This window comes from Talpa occidentalis, unplaced genomic scaffold (assembly GCF_014898055.3).
Source record: "Talpa occidentalis isolate TD23 unplaced genomic scaffold, MPIMG_talOcc4v2.1 talOcc4.4, whole genome shotgun sequence".
Lineage (NCBI taxonomy): Eukaryota > Metazoa > Chordata > Mammalia > Eulipotyphla > Talpidae > Talpa > Talpa occidentalis.
This window is the reverse complement of record NW_023604295.1, coordinates 121403793-121424287: the sequence shown is the minus strand read 5'-3', so window position 1 is coordinate 121424287 and position 20495 is coordinate 121403793. Positions and strand designations below refer to the sequence as shown.

The window sequence follows — 20495 nt, the reverse complement described above, 5'->3', positions numbered from 1 at the left end:
ATAACCTCTATTGGCAAAAGGCCATTAACTACACAATTGGTTATTTTATTTGTGATTTCTTCATTTTTTTCTTATCATTTTCACCAAAGATTTATCAACTTTATTACTCTTTTCAAGGAACCATTATGGTCTTTCTTGATCTTATGATTCATTAATTTTTACTTTCAAAATTTATTTCCCTTTCCCTTCTTTGAATTTACTTTTCTATTCTTTGTCCACTGCTATAATTTTCCTCTTTATTGTGCTTTAGTTGTAGCCTATACATTTTGATGTGCCGTATTTTATTTTTCATTCAGTTCAGATGTTTTCAAAGTATCTATTGTGATTTTGTCTTTCTCTTGGGTTGTATTACTTAATTTCCAAACATTTGGGGACTTTTTTAGTTGTCTTTTGTTTATTTCTTTCTTGCTTAATTCCACTGTAGTCAGAGAACATAGTCTCAACAATTTTCACTGAAATGTATTAAGATTAATTTTATGGCCCATCATAGACATACTTGACATGAATGATTATGCAGTTGGGGGATGCAGTTAAGTTGGTGAATTTAATCATTCGTTCAAATCTCCTTTTTTCATTATATTTTTTTCCTTTGAAAACTTGCTCATTTTATCAATTACTGATGAAAGCTCACAGACAAATCCTTATTGGATTTCTCTGTTTTCTTTTAAGTTTTGTCACCTTTTATAAGTTTTGAAATGGTTTTATTAACAGTGCACAAATTTAAAATTGTTTTATATTCTTTTTGGAGGGACCCTATCATGAAATGTCTCTATTTCTACACCTGTTTGTTACTTTGAAGTCTGCTTTGTCTAATACTGGTATTTTGTCCTTTTATTTTCTGTTAGTGATTACATGTTTATCTTTTTTCCATCCTTTTACTTTGAACCTTTGTTTTTATATTTAAGATGTTCATGTTGAGAATTGACTTTATGTCATTTGCTTTTTGTCACCCTGACAGTCTTTTCCTTCAAGTGTATTGCATGGTCTTTTTATGACTGATTTACTATCATTTAGATTTAAATCTTTTACCTTTTTCTTTGTTTTCTATTTATCCCATCCATTTTTTTCTTTTTGTTTACTATCTTTAATTTTCTTCTGAACTATGTGGCTAGCTTATGTTCTTTTAATTTTGCTTTGAATGTTGAACCTAGAAATTATGGCTTGCCTTCAATAGTGCCTAACACAAATTGGTATTTTCATCACCTTTTTTTTCTAAAGGTGATATTTAGAAAATATTTTCCCTTGAGCTGCTCAAGGAACCTTAGCCATTGTTTTTGCTGTGTGTCTTGCAGTTGAGAAGACTGATAATGTTTCTTTTTTTCTTTGTTAGTGACTCAGTCAGTCCTCTTTTTTCTTTATTGTTAGTATGCAGTACCTCCATCAGGCTATATCTCAGGTTGACATTAGTTAGTCCATTTCTTCATATATACATAGTGTGCCGTTTCTACATGTAAATTCTTTTGTTTCCAAGAGTGTTCTTGGATTATGATCATAATATAGTTCTTTTACCTTGTTTTTCTTCTGGAGCCTCAAGTTGGATGTTCATTGTCTGCTTCTTGTTTCTATTTTTCTGCTTCTTTCTAATACTTGTTAAAAGTTTCTTTCTCTTGGATCTTTTATCACTAACATTTGTGTTTTGATGTTATATTTAATTAATATTGTAATGTTATCATCTCCTCTGCTTTATGGCTTTTTTAAAATGGGACATTTTTGCATTACCTGAAAAATTTTTTCTAACTTTCTATTTTTGTCTCACATTTGCTTTGTGTGGATATTGGATTCTTTTGTTGTTTTTTGATAATCTGCAGGATTTTCCTCAGTCAGCAGTTACAGAAGATTTTATGAATGTTCTAAAGGTTTATGTTAAATTGTGTGGTTTCTTTTTTTTTGAAATGTTTTTCTTTGTTTATTTTCAGAAAACAAACTAGTTAAAGAAGGACATGACCTTACTCAAATTTTGCATCTTTATTGAAATCTATAAATATTATTATCTGCATAGGGTTGGTTGTGTGGTTTCTTGAATGGAACTGTACTATTAATACATGAGATGAAACTTTTTTAATAAATGGGAAATTATGGGGGAAGCTATTTTCAGATTCTTTGATATGATCTTGTTTTTTATAGCCCTGAGCTTTAGCACTTTGTTTTCTAGGTTTTTGTTTGTTTGTTTATTTATTTTCTTACCAGTATGCCTCCAATGGATACTTTCTTTTTCAAAGTATATCTCTTTCCTAGTTATGTAGGTCTTTTTAAAACAATTCCCCTTTTGTGATGATGGTATTAATTGAATTTTGATGTAAGGTGAAATTAGATGTCCATGTTTAAAATGTTATCATGACATGGAATTATGTTAGTTTACTATGTGTGTAATTTTAAAATTTAATTTTAATTATGCTTTTACAATAAATGTAGTCTTTATAGATCTGTACTTAAGAAACTACTTGAAGTATGGTAGTTATTTGTGTTAAAAGATAAAATATTATGGGCCCCCCGGGTGGCGCAGCGGTTGAGCGCTGGGTTGCAAAGCTGCCTGCAGCCTCTGCAGCACCGGTTCCATCCCTGGCTGCTCCCCGGCCGCCGGAGGAGGGTCCCACATGGCGCGCAGACCTCTCCTGCCGCCCGCTGCTCCCCTCAGCAGTGTACTTTGGTCCTTCTGCCTGCTCTGCTCCCTGCTCTGGCTCTGGTGAATTCTCTCACCCTTCTGCGCTTCTGACTGTACCCAGTGCTTGTATAAATAAATAAATAAATCTTTAAAAAAAAATAAAAGATAAAATATTAGGATATTTGTTTTGATTACATGTGTTTAGAACTTATTAGCCAATTAAGAAACTTGACAAATTGGTTTTTGAGGGCAATAATTCATTTTACGTAGGGATGTTATGGTGATTCTTCCTATTCTGTAGATATTGAAAGCATTTATCTGATATAATAGGACATCTTGCTGTCCATTTATTGCTTATATATTGTGTGTTCTAGAGTGCCACATTTTTTATCAAATGTTTCTTTGCTTATAATATAGTTCCATATTGACTTTGGTACTCTGGAGACTTCCAGAGTGATTTTTCAGAAAGATATTTATTTAAGGTATGTGGGACAAATAGCATCTTAAATTTGAGTATGGTTTCTTTGACTTTTTTTGTTTGGACCAGATAGGAAATCACTTTTACTGTGATCTGTTACTTTTTCAAATATGAAGACTCTTCATATATGTTAACTACAGCTACTTAATAAAGTAAGTGGGGTTGTTTATGTCTGGAATGTGAGTTTTATTCAAAATTGTGTAAAGGAATTCTTATGACAAGAAGTCAACAGCTTAGTTAGCTTAATTAAATGTTTTTGATTTTGTGGTGCTTTTTTTTTTTTTAAGATTTATTTATGCACGCAAGAACTGGGTTACAGGCCAGAGGTGTGGAGGGTGAAAGGATTCACCAGAGACAGAGTGGGGAACTGAACAGGAGGATTGACTGAAATACACTGCTGAAGGGAGTAGCGGGCAAGACAAGAGAGGTCTGCTGCACCATGTGGGTCACCTTCCTGCCTGTGGATTGAACTCCTGCTGCAGTAGCTGCAGATAGCTACATAATGCTGCATCTTAACTCCTTGTGCCACCAGGGAGGCCCCTTTTGTTGTGCTTTAACAGTCTTTAATGATGTTTGCCTTTATTATTTATTCCCCATCTACTTTCTCCGGAATTATATTTTTTGCTTCTTGTGGTCTGTAAGAAAGAATAAGAGGCTTACAGTATGAGAATTAAAATAATGCACATTAAAACATTGGGGAGGCATACTGTGAATTTTAAAAGTTAATCACTTTAACTTTGACATTGTAGGTAACTTAACTCACAAATCTGCTGCTGCTATCATAGTACATTGAGCTACACCAGCAGCATTTACGGAGAACATTGCAGAATGGCATGGGCTGCTAGTATGAAGAAACTTGTTGAATAATGAGCAAGGTAGTTTTGGAGAATGACAGGCATGTATTTTCCATAGTTGTGTCTTTGTGTTAGTGAAAACCGTGAGTGGAGGTTGGAGACAACTAAGTCTATTTAATGAGTTGGCAAGTTGAAGGGGTAAATACTGGAAAAATGGGTGCTATGGGAGGGTCGGGCAGCTAGTAATTTATAGAAGACCTTGCTGCTAGCTATGGTATCTGGCATTGATATGATAGTGATAGAATAATATTTTTTTATTTCTCTGGGAAGTGCCTTTTAGGCATGTTGTCCTTGTTATGTTATGTTATAGGATACCATTACATGAGCAATTCTTTGTTTTTTGACTTAACACTTCTGTGACTTTGGTTATAGTAATAAGCAAATACATTAAATTGTTGGGATATTAGTAAAGTAGGATTTCACAGAAATCTGTCTCATCAGTAACATACAGTTGCACATTTTTTTTTTTAAAGATTTATTTATTTATTGATTGATTGATTTGTACATACATGCATACAAGCACTGGGTACAGCCAGAAGCGCGGGAGGGTGAGAGAATTCACCAGAGGCAGAGCGGGGAGCAGAGCAGGCAGAAGGACCGAAGTACACTGCTGAGGGGAGCAGCGGGCAGGAGGAGAGGTCTCGCGCCTTGTGGGACCCTCCTCCAGTGGCCGGGGAGCAGCTGGGGATTAAACTGACGCTGCAGAGGCTGCGCCACCGGGGAAGCCCCCAACTATATATTTTTTGACAGAAAGGGAAAATCAATAAGAAATAAATTCACATTACAGATTTTATTTTGAAAAAGAATCTCTGAGAGTTTTATTATAGTATAAATTAATATTTTATTCACTTTTTTTTAGTTATTCTGTATTTTCACTGAGTGAAAACTAATTACTAGAATCATGTTTTGGTCCTGAAGTGTGTAGAATCAAATTAGGATAATAGACTATAATGTTTGTACAATAGCTAGAGTTAATACAAAAATGCCCCTCCTCCATTATTATTACTTTCTTTTAATCCTAGAACTTTAAATTCTGACTGATTATTGTTCCAAGTTTTTAGAATGAGCCTTTAATTTTCTAATTTCTCCTGTGATTTCTTATTTGATTCTTGAATAATTTAGATCCATAATTTATTTAGAAATTATTTAAGTTCTATGTATTTGGGTTTTTCTAGATGTTTTATTAAATTCTGATTTACTTCTGTTGTGGTCAGATAAACATTCTTTAAGACTTCCACTTATGAATTGACCCATTGATCATCATTAAGTATTTATTTTGAGTGATGCTGTTAGTTTCTGCAGTTTAGTTTATTTGATATTAATGTATTCATTCCAGTCTTCCTGTGCTTACTGTTTGTACAAGGTCAACTTGTCTAGATGTTTAAAATACATATTTTGAGAATAGCATATAGTTGTATATACGTACAACTATAAACATATACAACTGTAGTTATGTTGTATGTTTTTGTTTCATTTGAATATACTGTGCTTTCTAATTCAGGTATTCATTCCATTAATATTTAATATGTTTATTTATGTGTTTGGATTTAAGTCACCCAGTTTGTTATTTATTTAATATATCTCTATGTTAACTTGTGTTTTTGTACTTTCTTTCCAATTTCCTTTTAGGATCAGTGAATATTTTTTAAAATTCCCTTTTATTTTGTGTTTTATCATTTTAACTGTTTTTCTTTCTACTCTTTATTTTTCTTCTTTTGAGGTAATATTAGTTTATAACCTTGTATATATAATCTAGAGTATAGGATCTCCCTTGTCAGGTGTTGTTACCACACCATACTCCCCCACCTCTTTTTTTCATTAAGTAATTGCTCTATGGATTACATACATACCCTTACCATTTCAGTATACTTAGAGTTAGTATTTCACTATTCACATGAAATGTGGAAACCTTATAACTGTACAGGTACATTTTGCTGACCTATACCTTATTCTAAACCCTATAGTAAAACAGCATGATTTTTGCTCTAAGCACTTAACTGTTTTTTAAATAAATTAAGGAAATTGATGGTATTACACATGTTTACCATTTCTAGTGACTTAATTCTTTCCAAAGATTCATGTTCCCATCTGTTATGATTCTTTGTTAGCCTGAAGAACTTTAGTTTTTATTGTAATGCAGATCTACTACTGATGTTTATGTTTTACTTTTCTTTTTATCAGAAGTACCTTAATTTTACTTTCATGTTTGAGGGATATCATTGCTGGATATAAAACTACTGGTTGATTTTTTTTCCCCCTTTCACCATGTTGAGTTTTGTTCCACTGTCTTCTAATCTCCATTGTTTTGGATGAGAAATCAGCAGTGATTCATAGCAATGCTCCTCTGTATGTAATACGTTATTTTTTTTCTGAGTACTTTCAAGATTTCGCTTTAATTTTAGTTTTCATTTGTTTGACTATGGTGTTCTTAGTCTTAGTCTTATTCATATTTATTTTGAGGTTTGCAAACTAGAATCTAAAAATTTCTCTTTATACTCAATTAGGGGAAATTTTGGCTACCACTTTATTTTACATTATATTATTATTATTATTATTATTTTGAGGTAATATTGGTTTGCATTGTTTGTATTTTGGAAGTATAGACTCCCAACATGTCTGAGTGTGAATAACATTTTAAAAAGTTATTTTCTGGTTAATTTTCTTTTCTTGCGGCTTAAAAAAAATATTTCAGACATTTGAACATTGTCACACAGATCCCAGAGTACTTGTTTTAATTTTCATATTAGCTATCTTTTTTTTCTAATTAGTTCCTCAGTTCAGATAATTTTGATTTATTTTCATGTAGATTCTTGCCTGTTATTACCAATCTCATTTAAATCTTATTTAGAACAATTTTTAATTTCATACATTATATTTTCATTTATAGCATTTAAAATTTTTCACTTTCCCATCTTTTCTGTTGAAATTTCTTAACTTTGTATTCATCACAAGCATAATTATATTTACTATGACTTTAAAATCCTTGCCTGTTAATTCCAACATCTGGCTCTTCTCAGAATTGCTTTTTATGGATCGCCTTTTCTCTTGAGAATGGATCACATATTTCATGTTTCATTGTATACTAGTAATTTTGTATTTTACCCTTGGCATGATGAGGAACATGTTTTGCATACTTTGAATTCTGTTATATTTCTCTGAAGAATATATCTTTTTGTTTTTTGTTTAGCAGGAAATTAATTTAGTTGAATTAGAATTGCAAAACTCCTGACTCTTTGGAGTCAGCTGAAATATTGGTTCAATTCATTTATCCTTAGCTATTTGGAGTCTGTTATTCATGTGTCTGAAGTAGGGTCAATCAAAGACTTGAATAGAGTTTATGTATACAACTCTTGGCTCTCTTCTCCGATTCTTTTCCAGGACCCTCCTTACATTTTCTTTTTGCTGTAGTTGCTTAGAGTCTGTCTACTGGTTTTGCAGACTAAAATTTCTACATGTTTTGTTTGAAGTTTTAATGGTCCTGTGTTGCATAGACTTGGGCTTGCCTCAGACAAGGAACAGTAAAGTGTTAAGTGTTCTCTTTGTTGCTTTCTTTTTCCAAGTATTTGCACCTACAGAATTTGCTTGCTTTTGGTCACTACCCAGAGCCTTAAGACTGTTGGTTTTTTTAATAGTTATTATCTAGAGGACTGTCATTTTGGTAGAGGCTTTCTTGTTAGTATTGTAAAGCAGAATCTGAAATCTTGCTTTTAAAAATCATATAGTATATCCTACCTAATACTGTTTTTTTTTTTAATACAAAGAAAAGTTGGATTAGAGTAGAGGATATTTTTATTGTAACAATTAAAAATAAGAAATAAAGTAGAATAGATATGAAAGCAAAGATTTTAGGGATAGGAAAGCCTTATCCTTGAAATTCAATTAGATACATTTAGATTTACATTGTTTCACCTGTAAATTCTTTTGGAGTAAACATTAGTTTCCTAAAAAGTTGACAATATGCATTTCCTTTTTGTATCACATTAACTTAAAGTACTTATTCATAAAGAATCCTATTTAGATGCTTGCTTCACTCAGTTTTTTATTGATATTTTCTGAATCTGTTTCTAAAACTTAATTCTATTCTTTCAGATATTTTTAATGGATAATTTCATTTCATAATACAAAATATACACTAAATTTATTTATTTATTTATTTATTTAATTTTTTTTTTTTTTAAATAGAGGCATGTTTATTTATTTATTAATTATATTTGTTTGTTTGTTTTGTTTATACATGCACTGGGTACAGTCAGAAGCGCGGGAGGGTGAGAGAATTCACCAGAGCCACAGTGGGGAGCAGAGCAGGCAGAAGGACTGAAGTACACTGCTGAGGGGAGCAGCGGGTGGCAGGAGAGGTCTGCGCACCATGTGGGATCCTCCTCCGGTGGCCGGGGAACAGCCGGGGATCGAACCGGCGCCGCAGAGGCCTCGGGCAGCTTCGCAACCCAGCGCTCAACCGCTGCGCCACCGGGGAGGCCCTATACACTAAATTTATTTAATAAAATCTATCTCCTGTAGATCCAGGTCAAGACCTCGTCCACGTTCCCATAGTCGAAGCAGTGAAAGATCCAGTCATAGAAGAACTCGCAGTCGGTCTCGGGATAGAGAACGTCGTAAAGGCAGAGATAAAGAGAAAAGAGAAAAAGAGAAGGATAAAGGCAAGGACAAGGAATCATACAGCATCAAACGTGGGTGAGTTGAAGCAAATCTTAAGCAGTAATGACAGTGATTCCATGGAAATATTCAAGTTCAATATTCATTCTTTGAGGTTTTTCTGATTTCCACCCTGTAATTGAACTATAAGAGTAGAAGATGGAAAAAAGAGAGAATGTAGTAGAGAAAGAAGAAAGGGTAAATCAAAATAGTTTCAGGCTTTCTCTTCTGTCTGAAAGTAAAACATTTCTATTTGGTATCATTTGGTAGGTTATTTTTATTTTATTTATTTATTTTTTTAAAATAGTCTTCCTTGATCAACTGGTTAGTTGGTCACTACCTTTTTTTTTTTTTTTTAAAGATTTATTTATTTATTTTATTTATTCAAGAGCAGGGGTACAGGCCAGATGTGTAGGAGGGTGAGAGGATTCACCAGAGATAGAGCAGGGAACAGAACAGGCAGACTGATGAAATACACTGCTGAGGGAAGCAGTGGGCGAGACAGGGGAGGTCCGCTCACCATGTGGGTTGCTCTGAGGCTGAGGCCGGCAGGGATTGAACCAGCCTTGCAGAGGCTGCAGACAGCTACACAGCGCTGCGCTCAACTGCCTGCGCCACCAGGGAGGCCCGATAGGTTATTTTCAGATCTGGAAACACTCAGAAATTTTTCCATATATTAATAAATTAATGGCAGTAGCGTTCCAGACCTAAAAAAATAACCTATAATTGATACCAAATAGGTACATTCTACTTGGGATAGCAGGGGAAACCTGTACTTCAAATTTTTACAGAACTGCTTTTTTCATCCCTACTTTCATTTAGTACTTGTGTAACAAATTTTAGAAATACAAAATAATTAGCACTATTGAACTTAATATGTAAGGCAAGGAAAATTTACCTAATTCTTTAGGAAAGTTCTCTATTTTATTTTATGGATATGCATTTAAAATTTGAAGACTATTTAATTGTCTATTAGCTTATTGAAAACTGTTAGGAAAAAGGATAAAGGTGAAACAAAGGGAGGGAACCATATGATTTACTATTTGTTAGGCCTCTTTCGATATAGAATGAGGACTTGATCAATATTAAGGTATATGTGTATGTATATGCACATGAGACACAACTTTTTACAGAATTGAAATAATTATTCTAGCTTTGTCCTTTTAGAGCTGAAATCTACTCATAAACCTTTATCAAATTAGAAAATGTTGAAATGAGACAAAATCTTGATTAGTGACAAGTTACAGATTCTTATTTATTTTATTAAAAATTGTTACAAGTAGGACATCTTGGAATTCATTCCCTTTGTCAATTTTTCAACACCTTATATTTGTTTACTTTGATGCTTCAATATAAAAGTGTACTTAATGTACCCATTTTCTTTGTTAAATATAAGAGCTTATCGAGGTTTTGGATATGGTTCTTTGAGATCTTAATTCTTTGAGGAATTTTTATTAAAGGATATAGGGCTTTTCTCTCATCTTTTCTTTTTCACAGTTGTCTTTGTGTTTATTTTTGATTTCCATTTTTACAGTGGTATTATACAAACCTGCCTAGGTGGTTGGTAATATTCTTATCTCTCCTGATTATACCACAACAATGAATGTACACTTTATAGTTGTGTCTTGCAATATTCTGAGTTCTGTCCTTTTTGTAGTTTTAAGGGTTGTTGAATGTTTTAGAAGAGGAGATATCATTGGATATGTGGTTTAAATTGGTAGGGAGACTGGGTTAGCCAGGTGGAGTTGAATGAGCGTCAGTGAGAATATGGGGGAAATCTCTTGACAAAGGGAGAAAGTTGGGAGGATAATAGATGTGAAGAAGGAACACAGAGTAGATTTCTGAGACTGGAAAATATGGATTAAGAGGATAAGTAAATAAGGGAACTGTCTTCTTGCCTCTTTTTTTCCCCCTTCTTTTGGTTTACATCCTTTTAGATATAACGTGTATATGGGAATTTGTGACTATGGTTTTTGCTAGTGTTAAATTTTTCCTTCCAGCTTACCAAATTTTTCTTTTTTAGAATAATGCTTATATTCTTGTGCAAAATTAGTGTATTATATATAGCATTACTTTTATGGTAAGAAAATTGAGAGTGTGAATAAATAAGGGAGGTCAGATGGTTGACATTCATTTTGAAGGCTTAGGCAGCTTTACAGATGTACTCTTCCATCACTCACTTTTGATTGTATTTACATAAACTGATTCCTGAAGGACAGATTCATAAGATAATAATGTTTTGTATGCCATTATTCTTAAATCTCAAAAAGCTATGAACAGGATCTAAACAAGAGATACCCATTGAAGGCCCTGTGTACTCTGCCAATAAGCTGTGCATAGGCAGATTTAGTCAACTTCACTGGTTAGTGGACCATTGTGCAGGCTTTGTCAGGGTGTTCTTTCTCCTGGTGAGTGCAAGGACACAGATTCTTACCTTTTGTTAGGATCTAAATTCAAGATTTTTTAGGGGTCAGTTAGTGTGTGCATATAAGATGTATCCTGCTTCGCTCCAGAAATAATTTATCTTTTTTAAAAAACTTGCATGTTTATTTCCTAAAATTGACTTTTAAGCCATTCAGGGCTGAGAAAATGTCATATGCTTATTATGTCACTCACAATGATGTACATGTGAGATGTTAAAATTTATAGGTTATTGATCACAAATGTTCATTCATTCTTTTTTTCACTTGTTTAGTCAACAATATTTAATGCCATCTATTTCTCAAATACTATATTAGATAATGTGTATTTAATAGTAGGCCAGTCTACTTGGCAATTTCATGAAGGTGGCCAAATAAGCATTTATAGAAAGGAAGATGTGCAAGTAATTATACTGTAACCAGTTGACTGTCTTAGCAGGAATCAGTGGAAACACTCTTTGTATGAATTAGGATGTTTTTGGCTCTAAGTAACAAAACCTAACTAAAGTCACTTAACCTAGGGTCAGGACGCTTTTTGTAAAGAGTTAGATAACAAATAATTTATACTTCCTGGGCCATATGGTCTCTGTTATAACTACTGAATTCTACCCTTTTAGCATGAAAGCAGTTATAGATAATACTAAGTGAATGGCATTACTGTATCCTAATAAAACTATTCACAAAAATAGGAAGCTGACTAGATTTGACCCAAAGTTAATAGTTTGTTAAAATCTGACCTTATACCATGAGTGCATTTATTATAAAGGTAAGCAGACCTGGGCCCTTTTTAATCCTCCCCACAGGCCAGTCTCAGCATGGTAGCTTTCATTTTAGGACTTGACACATTCTGGTTGGTATTTTCATGAACATTAAGCTGGTTGATCTAGACTAATCAACTTGTCAGGCAAGGCTTCTCAGAAGAATTGATGTTTATAAATTGAAGGAAGGAAGAGAAGGGGAAAATGGTGCCTGCACAATGAGCTTCATAAGACTTGGAGACAAGCACAGGTATGGTGGTATAGTTGAGGAACTGAAATCTAACAGGACTTAGTTTGGAAATGAAGAGAGGTGTTTTTTGGAGGGCCCTTTAAGTTACATTGAGAAGTTTGGAGTTTTCTAAAGGCAGTGGGAAGCCAATGAAGAGTTTTAAATTGAGTAACTGATATGATCAGGGCTACATGAGGTATGAACAAAACGCTTTACTTACCATGGACATAATAATAATAATAAGCATTAGATTTTAAATATTTTTCTAAATGCTGTAAATTGCACTTAGCAGTTGATGTGCATTATCTCATTTAATTTTCATAACAACCTCATAAAATAGGTGCTTTTATTATCCCATTATGCAAATTGGAGCTAGTAAATGGCACAATTTTAGGCCTGTAATTCAAGTTTACTGACCACTGACCACTTAACCCAACAGGGCAATATTCTCACTTCTCTAGTTATTCATTATTATTAGTGGTGATGTATGGTGCTTGAGATCAAGTGATCCCAAACTTTCTTAGAACATAGTTAAAAACTAAAAGAATTTTCTGTGCCATATTTTTCTATAATCAGGCCAGAAATCTGTCATTTGTAAAATGATTGGTTCCTTTCTCTCTTGCCCATCCTCCCTCCCTCCCTTCCCCTTTCTTTTTTTTACTTTCTCACATCGGAACCTCATTTGTCTATTGAGAATTACATTTTATTATATTTCATAAAACCACAAAAATTTTGTAGGCACAGCCCAATAAAAAGTATTTTAGCTTGTGCTAAATAATCTAGATGCTATCTTACATAGGAGAATATAACTCATGTGTTATGTTTCATTTTTCAAAAAAATATTTATTTATCTATGCATACAAGACCTAGGGTGCAGGCCAGAGATGTGGGGTCAGGGGTGAGAGGATTCACCAGAGACAGGCTGGGGAACAGAATAGGCAGATTGACTGAAATACACTGCTGAGGGGAGCAGCAGGTGGGTGAGGCAGGAGAGGTCTGCTGGGACATGTGGGCCACCTCCCTGGCTGGGGATTGAACTTATGCTGGGGTGACTGCCTATAGCTTCATGGTGCTGTGACTTAACCCCTTGCGCATCAGGATGGCCCTTGCTTCTTTTTTTTTATTAATCAAATCTGTTTGTAAACATCAATATTTATAAATATTGATAGAATATAAAGCATACATTTATAAAGTACAAAGCAAGAAGTGTAAGTGCAATAATGATAAAGGAGTACTTTATAAATTGGGAAAACTAAAAACAGGACAGACTGCTCAAACAAAAATTAATGAGCCTAGGAATGAGGAAGGGCTTTTTTATTAGACCTTTGAGAAAGAAGATACCAAGTTAGAGAATTCTGTAAAATCTTTTCTAAACAGTAGCTAATTAAGTATGGTTCTGGAAATTCCTGGAACATTTGACTGATTATAATCAGAATTTGTCATATAATGTCATAAATTGAGCTATTCACTTTATTAGTCTGCTAGATAACAAAGACCTAATATAAACTCTCAGGGGATCATATGTGTAGGGACTAATATGTGCCTTTCTATATAACACTCTGAAAGATTAATGTAAGAAAGACACCCACTGAATCCTGTCTCAGCTTTTTATCAAGAAAATTTAATGACATTAATTTTCAATGTTTTGTATTTATAAAATTTGATTTCTAATAATATTTATACACAACTATTTTAGATAAGTCTTTGTAGACTAAAAACACAAAAAGCATATCAACATCATTTATTTACAGGAATTGTACATGTAGGCATGGTAGTTGGTTTATCTTTTTAAAAAGAAGCTGCTAATGTGTTTAGTTTCTGGGAAAGTTTAATTTCAAGTTACAATATTTGGTAATTTTAAGTCATTCACAATTTTTTTCCTTTTAGGACAAGTAATTCTTTTTGAACCTTAATTCATTCTTCTCTAAAATGGGGGTAATGATATTTAAAAAACTAAGTATAAGAAACAGTATATATAAGAAGACTAATACATGTAATAATCATACTTTATAGAGTTATGGCTCTGACCTTGGAAGTATTCCAGTGTCTTCAAATTGTAGAGTTTCTTGTAATAAATTCCTGTTGATGAGGTTTTCCTGCACCTTTTTTGGCAGAAGATGTAGAAAGTGATTTGGCGATCAGGTCTCTGAGTTTGACAGCGGTTACCTATTCTCAGAGCCTGTCATATTTTTCCTTACCTCTTATTTCTTTATACAGCAGGAAGTAATTTATGCTAATTCATCCCTATTTGCATATAGGTTATAGAGTTCTGTGGTGCAGAGCATGCTTAGAACTCCTTTTAAGTGTCTGTTTGGATCAAAGCAGGACTGTGTGATAGCTGTTGTCTGACACCAAGCTGTGTGGTGTTGTTTTCATTAAACATTTATCACACTTCGAATGTGACAGCAGGCAACTTTGTGCCAGAATAACATGTTTTCATGCAAAATTTATTGAAAAAGACGAGACTTTGTAAAGAGATCTTGTTGCCTTTCACCAGTGGCGAAGGGTAAATGTTTGGTTCGAATAAAGTGTACCTTTAACATATGTCATTATAACATACAAAAGAATCTTCATACTGTCTATTTTGTTAAGCAGATAAACAAATACATCTTTATGTAAGAATGTGTACTACATTTTTCTTTGTTTTTTAAATTATAATTTTTACAATTTCTTTGTGAATTGAATGCATACCTACAATGGCCCCTTATTTTACACGGTATTTTATGTTGTAGTAAAATTTTCAATCAGTTTCTATTGTGTAGATTTGAGTATTTGTCACTAGTTATTAGTTTTGTTCAGCGGAAACAATCTGTAATTTTTTCAAAAAGGTGAGGTCAAGAAAAGGGAATCTGGGCCTCCCCGATGGTGCAGCAGGTTGAGTGCCATGCTGTGAAGCTGTCTGCAGCCACTGTAGCGTGAGTTCGATTCCTGGACGGCCAGGGAGAAACCCACATGGCGTGGCAGACCTCTCCTGCCTTGCCCGCTGCTCCCCTCAGCAATGTCTTTGGTCTGTCTGCCTGTTCTGCTCCCTGCTCTGTCTCTGGTAAATTCTCTCACCCTTCTGCACCTCTGACTTGTACCCTAGTTCTTGTATAAATAAATAAAATCTTTAAAAAAAAAAAAGAAAAGGGAATCTAACAGAACAAAAAGAATGATTAGCAAAAGCAGGAGACAAAGATTTTTAAGTTCTTCTCCCAGTTACCAGCTTTCTCTTATTCATTATACTAGTACATTTTAATTATGCCAGAGTTTGCCCAATGGGATTTGATTTGAATATGCCTGATAGAGAATTAAATAGCATGAATTGTAGGTTCATTCTTTTTGTGGTTGCCTTGCTATGAAAAACCTTGAAACTGAAGAAGTTATCTGTATTTTCCTTTTTCATTTCCCAAGAGGCTGAGGAACTAAGGTTATGTGAGGGAGAGGTTAGTAGTGAGAGAGTGAAAGTAGCTTCATGCTGGACATTTTAGTAAGTTTCATCCAATGGAATAAAAAGTTGCTGTGAGACCCTTTGAAAGAGGTATTACAAAAATTATGTTGTCATTAATGTTCACGAATAAAAAGTGAGAAGTGCTGAGTTGTGTTTAATGGCAGGAACATTGTCTTTTGGAATCCTGTAGAATCCACATAAACCTTCATATTCTGACTCATTATGCTTTGGAGCAATTAAAAGTTTTTTAAAAGTTAAAATCATGGTTCATAAAAATATACATAAACACATGCCAAAGATATTATTTAACACATTAATTAATGATGGAACCAGTAAGATGTCACAAGTGGCTCAAAATAGAATCCGAAGAGCATGCTCAAGTATGCAAGCCTCTGGTAATATGGGGCACAGAACTGCTAAATACATTGAAAACTGACTTTCTTCACATGGTGGAGAGATCAGTTGCAACTTTACTGGACAAAATTTATTTGCATATATGAAAAATAATCATCTGCATTGCTACCAATTTTCTATAATTTGTGGAATAGGAAAGGCAGAAAGGTAGAGATAAATTGGAAAGGAGCCCAATAAATCTTTTTTGGTCATCTCGAATATTGAAAAAATTTTCCAAACAGGGGAAGTTATTCTCTTTAAGCCACAAGCTTATTCTGTAGTGTGGGGATATTGATAATTGAAAAGCTGTAAATATTAGAAGCTGTTTGTAAAAAGGCTAATACTATGAGGTAGAATCTCAATAAATGGTATTTGTTTTATATTAATAATACAAATTTATTACTTTTTTCTTGTGATTACCAGTTTCTCAACTACTATTCTTTCTTTTGTGTCTTTTTTAAGGTTATTCTTTGCCTCTTTCTTTTCTACCTCTTCACTTTAACTTTATATGTCATGAAGTATACCCTGCCTCTCAAGACTGCAGTAAATAAATAGCCCTGCTTTTTATAGCCACAGTAGGTTCTACCTAATATAAATAGATGAATAGATTAGCTGTTTTTATAATTACAATTTTTTTTGTAATTCCCAAATTACATATAACTTGTTTATCTTACTCAACATTATTTACTTCGTAAGTCCTCAAGTATATGTAGAATGACTGAGTAAATGATGGTTTTAGAATGTGCTTCCAGGCAATATCCAGTTTTTAAGCATTTAAAAACAATAAAATTGAATTTTTGGTATTTGAAAAATAACCACCTTTTTTTGTACTGTTCTATGCCTCAGTGTAAATGAGTGTGTGTGTACATATACAGATACGTACACCATGTATGTCAAAGTATCCAGGCTGCATTTTTAAGTCTACATAGCTTCTTTTCTTGTCATTTAAATGTTATCAATCATGCTATAGTTAATATCATTTAGTATAAGTTGTTTAAGAAAACTGAATGGCACTCCTAGTATTTATATTTTAAGTATTGACTAAAATTCTAGTCTTCATTGATGACTCTTCATGCCTAGGATGATATATTTCAGGATCTTAATTGATATCACCTATTCTGTTGATTTGGTGCATGGTTACAGGGCAAACACATAGACAACTATACCATTCCATGGAGATCTTTTACTGAAGTCTTGGTGTTTGCCTTCAGTTAGCTTATGTGTGGCTTGAAAGCAAAATTCTGCACAATTGTTAGAGGAATGTAGAGGGAATAAACTTGAAGTGCCAGCCAAGTGTTTTCTTCCTGAATAAACAAGCAGTTCCCCTAAAAGCTAAGGTGTTGCTTATAATTACTCATTATAGTTTTAATTTATATCTCATGATAAAGCACCTTGAGTATCCCAGATATGAATGATGCTAATCCAAATAGAAGCAATCTTGCAATGTTAAAAAAAAAATCTAGATTATTCAGTTCTCAAAGGCTTTCTTCCCAGTCTAGTCATCATTGGAGTGGCATCTTCAAAATAGAATAGATAGGAATAAACCATAAGCTATGATTGACATGTTAGATAAATCTTAGTCAGCACAAGCTGAGAATCAGAAGTTTACCTTCTTTGATTAAACTGCAAAGATTGGGAAATAGAGAATTGCATGATGGCCTATTTTTACATTATAATGTGATATTATAGGACAGATAAAGTGACCAGCTTAAGTGTTCTTCATATTGTAGTAAATGAAGTACGCATAGCCATGTGATAGGACTGACGTGTGTCTTTGAATAAATGTAGTTATTGGGTACACTTTCCATTAGAGCTGAGTAAGTTGTAATGCATTCCATTCATGTGTTGTTAACATAGCTTAGATTTCAAGTCACTGAACAAGTATATAATAAAGAAAAACTCCAGATGGTGTCACTGAGGTTAATGCTTTTTATTTAGTGCTAAGGATATGGTGCTTGGGTTCTGAAATTGCATATAACTACAGGCAGATTGGGATGAATCTCAGTTAGAGATCGGACCTTGTGGGTATAAACACAAAGCACTTTCTAAATGCTGTTACATATGTGATGATCTATAACACAGCAGGTGCAGAGAGGGAAATACAACAATGAGTGCTGCTGTTTTAATTTTTTCTGAATTCCTAGTAGAGGTTTTTTGAAATGGCAGCCTTTGGCCCCTGTGTATATGACAGCCTGTGACAAGCCACCTGGAAGTAGATCATGAAAAGTAATTTGGTTGTCATGTTACAGTCTTAACTTCCTTTTCTTTTTCTTTTTTATCAGTACTCTAATACATTTTTTGTTTTAATTTTTTATTTTAATTTATTATTATTTTTTAGTTTTTTGCATCATTGTTCATATTTAAAAAATATTTGCTTCCCCCCACCCTCTCGGGTGTAGTCCCCATAGATTTTCCTTCACCAATGCACCCGTGCACCATCACCTCAGTCCCCTGTGCACCTCCCTCCCTCCCTTTGATCCCTCTCCCTCCTCCTCCCCTGAAGTATGTCCCTGATTTATAATTGTCTGTTTTTGCTTTGTTGTGTTTTGTACTGTTTTTTATTTTTTTACACTGATGTCTTATTTGGTTCCCCTATATTCCTGCTATAAATGAAACCATGCGATATTTTTCTTTTTCCTTCTGGCTTATATGTGAGCATATTCCTTCTAGTTCCAACTACGTTGCTGCAAATGGCATGAGTTTATCTTTTTTGATTGCTGAATAATATTCCATTGTGTATATGTGACACATCTTCTTGATCCAGTCATCTGTTTTTTGGGCATTTGGGTTGTTTCCAGATTTTATCTATTGTAAATAGTGCTGTAATAAACATAGGTGTACAGGTGCTCTTTTGAGTCACTATTTTTGTGTCCTTTGGGTTGATTCCTAGGAGTGGAATTGCTGGGTCATATGGTAGCTCCATTTTTAGTAGACTGAGGAACCTCCAGACAGCTTTCCACAGTGGTTGGACCAGTTTGCACTCCCACCAGCAATGTAGGAGAGTTCCTTCTTCACCGTATTGTCACCAACATTTGTTGTTGCTTGTTTTTTTTTGATATGTGCCATTCTTAATGGTGTAAGGTGGTATCTCAGTGTGGTTTTGATTTGCATTTTCCTGATGATAAGGGATGTTGAACATTTTTCATATACCTGTTGGCCATTTGCATTTCCTCTTTGGAGAAATGTCTTTTGAGTTCTTCTACCCATTTCTTGACTGGATTGTTTATTTTGTTTTTGTTGAGCAGTGTGAGTTCTTTGTATATCATTATGATCAGTTCCTTATCAGTTGGATGGAGTGCAAAGATTTTTTTCCCAATCTGGGGTGTCTCTGTTTTGGTTAATGTCTCTTTTGCTGTGCAGAAGCTTTTCAGTTTGATGTAATCCCAGGTGTTTATCTTTGTGTTTGCAAGGATTTTGTTGAGGATTTTTGCATTAGTGTTCATTAGGGAGATTGGCCTGTAATTTTCTTTTTTTATGCTGTCTTTGTTGGGTTTTGGTATTAGTGTAATGTTGGCTTCGTAGAATGTTTTTGGTAGTATTCCTTCTTTTTCAATTTTTTGAAAGAGTTTTTGTAGGATAGGCATTAATTCAGTGATTAACGTTTGGTAGAATTCATTTGTGAAGCCATCTGGACCTGGGCTTTTGTTTTTGGGGAGTGCTTTGATTACTGCCTCAATTTCACTGCTTGTAATTGGTCTGTTTAGGTGTTCTATTTCTTCTTTGTCCAGCTTTGGATGATTATATCATTCTAGGAATTTGTCCATCTCTTCTAGGTTGTTGAATTTGTTTGCATATAAGTGCTCATAGTAATCTCTGATTATTCTTTTGATTTCTACTGAGTCTGTTGTGATTTCTCCTCTTTCATTTATAATCCTATTAATATGTGTTTTCTCCCATTTTTTCTTCGTGAGCCTGGCTAGAAGTTTGTATATTTTGTTTATTTTTTCAAAGAACCAACTTTTGGTTTCATTGATCTTTTGGATTGTTTTTTTAAATTTCTATTTCGTTTATTCTGCTTTGATCTTTATTATTTCCTTTCTTCTACTGGCTTTAGGGTTTTTTTTGTTGTTGTTGTTCTTTTTCTAGCTCTTTGAGATGTGAGATTAGGTTGTTTCTTTCAGTTCTTTCTTGTTTCTTGATGTGAGCCTGGTTGCTATATATTTTCCTCTTATTACTGCTTTTGCTGCATCCCATACATTCTGGAAAGTGGTGTCCTCCTTGTCGTTCAACTCGAAGTATTTTTAAATTTCTTCTTTGATCTCCTCGTTAGTCCAGTGGTCTTCTAGTAGTGTGGATTTCAATCTCTATGAAGTGGGAGGTCTCCTTGTTTTCTTTTCATGATTTATTTCTAGTTTGATGCCTTTATGATTGGGGAAGATGGTTGGAATGATTTTGATCTTCATGTATCTGTTGATGTTTGTCTTGTGATCCAGTATGTGATTGATTCTGGAAAATGATCCATGTGCGCTTGAGAAAAATGTATACTCAGATTTTTTTGGGTGCAGTGTCCTGTGAGTTAAGTCCATGAGTTCTATGTCTTTATTTAGGGTTCTAGTGTCTTTATTTATTTTTTGTCTCGTTGATCTGTCCATTGGTGAGAGAGGAGTGTTGCAGTCTCCCACTATATATGTATTTTCTTTAATGTCTGTTTTCAGAGCTGATAATAACTGTCTAATAT

At 33.8% G+C, this 20495-nt stretch overlaps 1 protein-coding gene across 2 annotated transcripts in view; it reads left to right on the top strand.

Moving 5' to 3' along the window:
• The window catches only part of RSRC1 (arginine and serine rich coiled-coil 1), a 320815-nt gene that overhangs the window by 68959 nt on the left and 231361 nt on the right, over nt 1-20495 (top strand). For both annotated transcript variants that reach the window (XM_054700979.1, XM_037526222.2), the window contains one exon: nt 8453-8626. In XM_054700979.1, coding sequence (XP_054556954.1) covers nt 8453-8626 — 174 coding nt within the window. The remainder of the gene's footprint in view (nt 1-8452; nt 8627-20495) is intronic.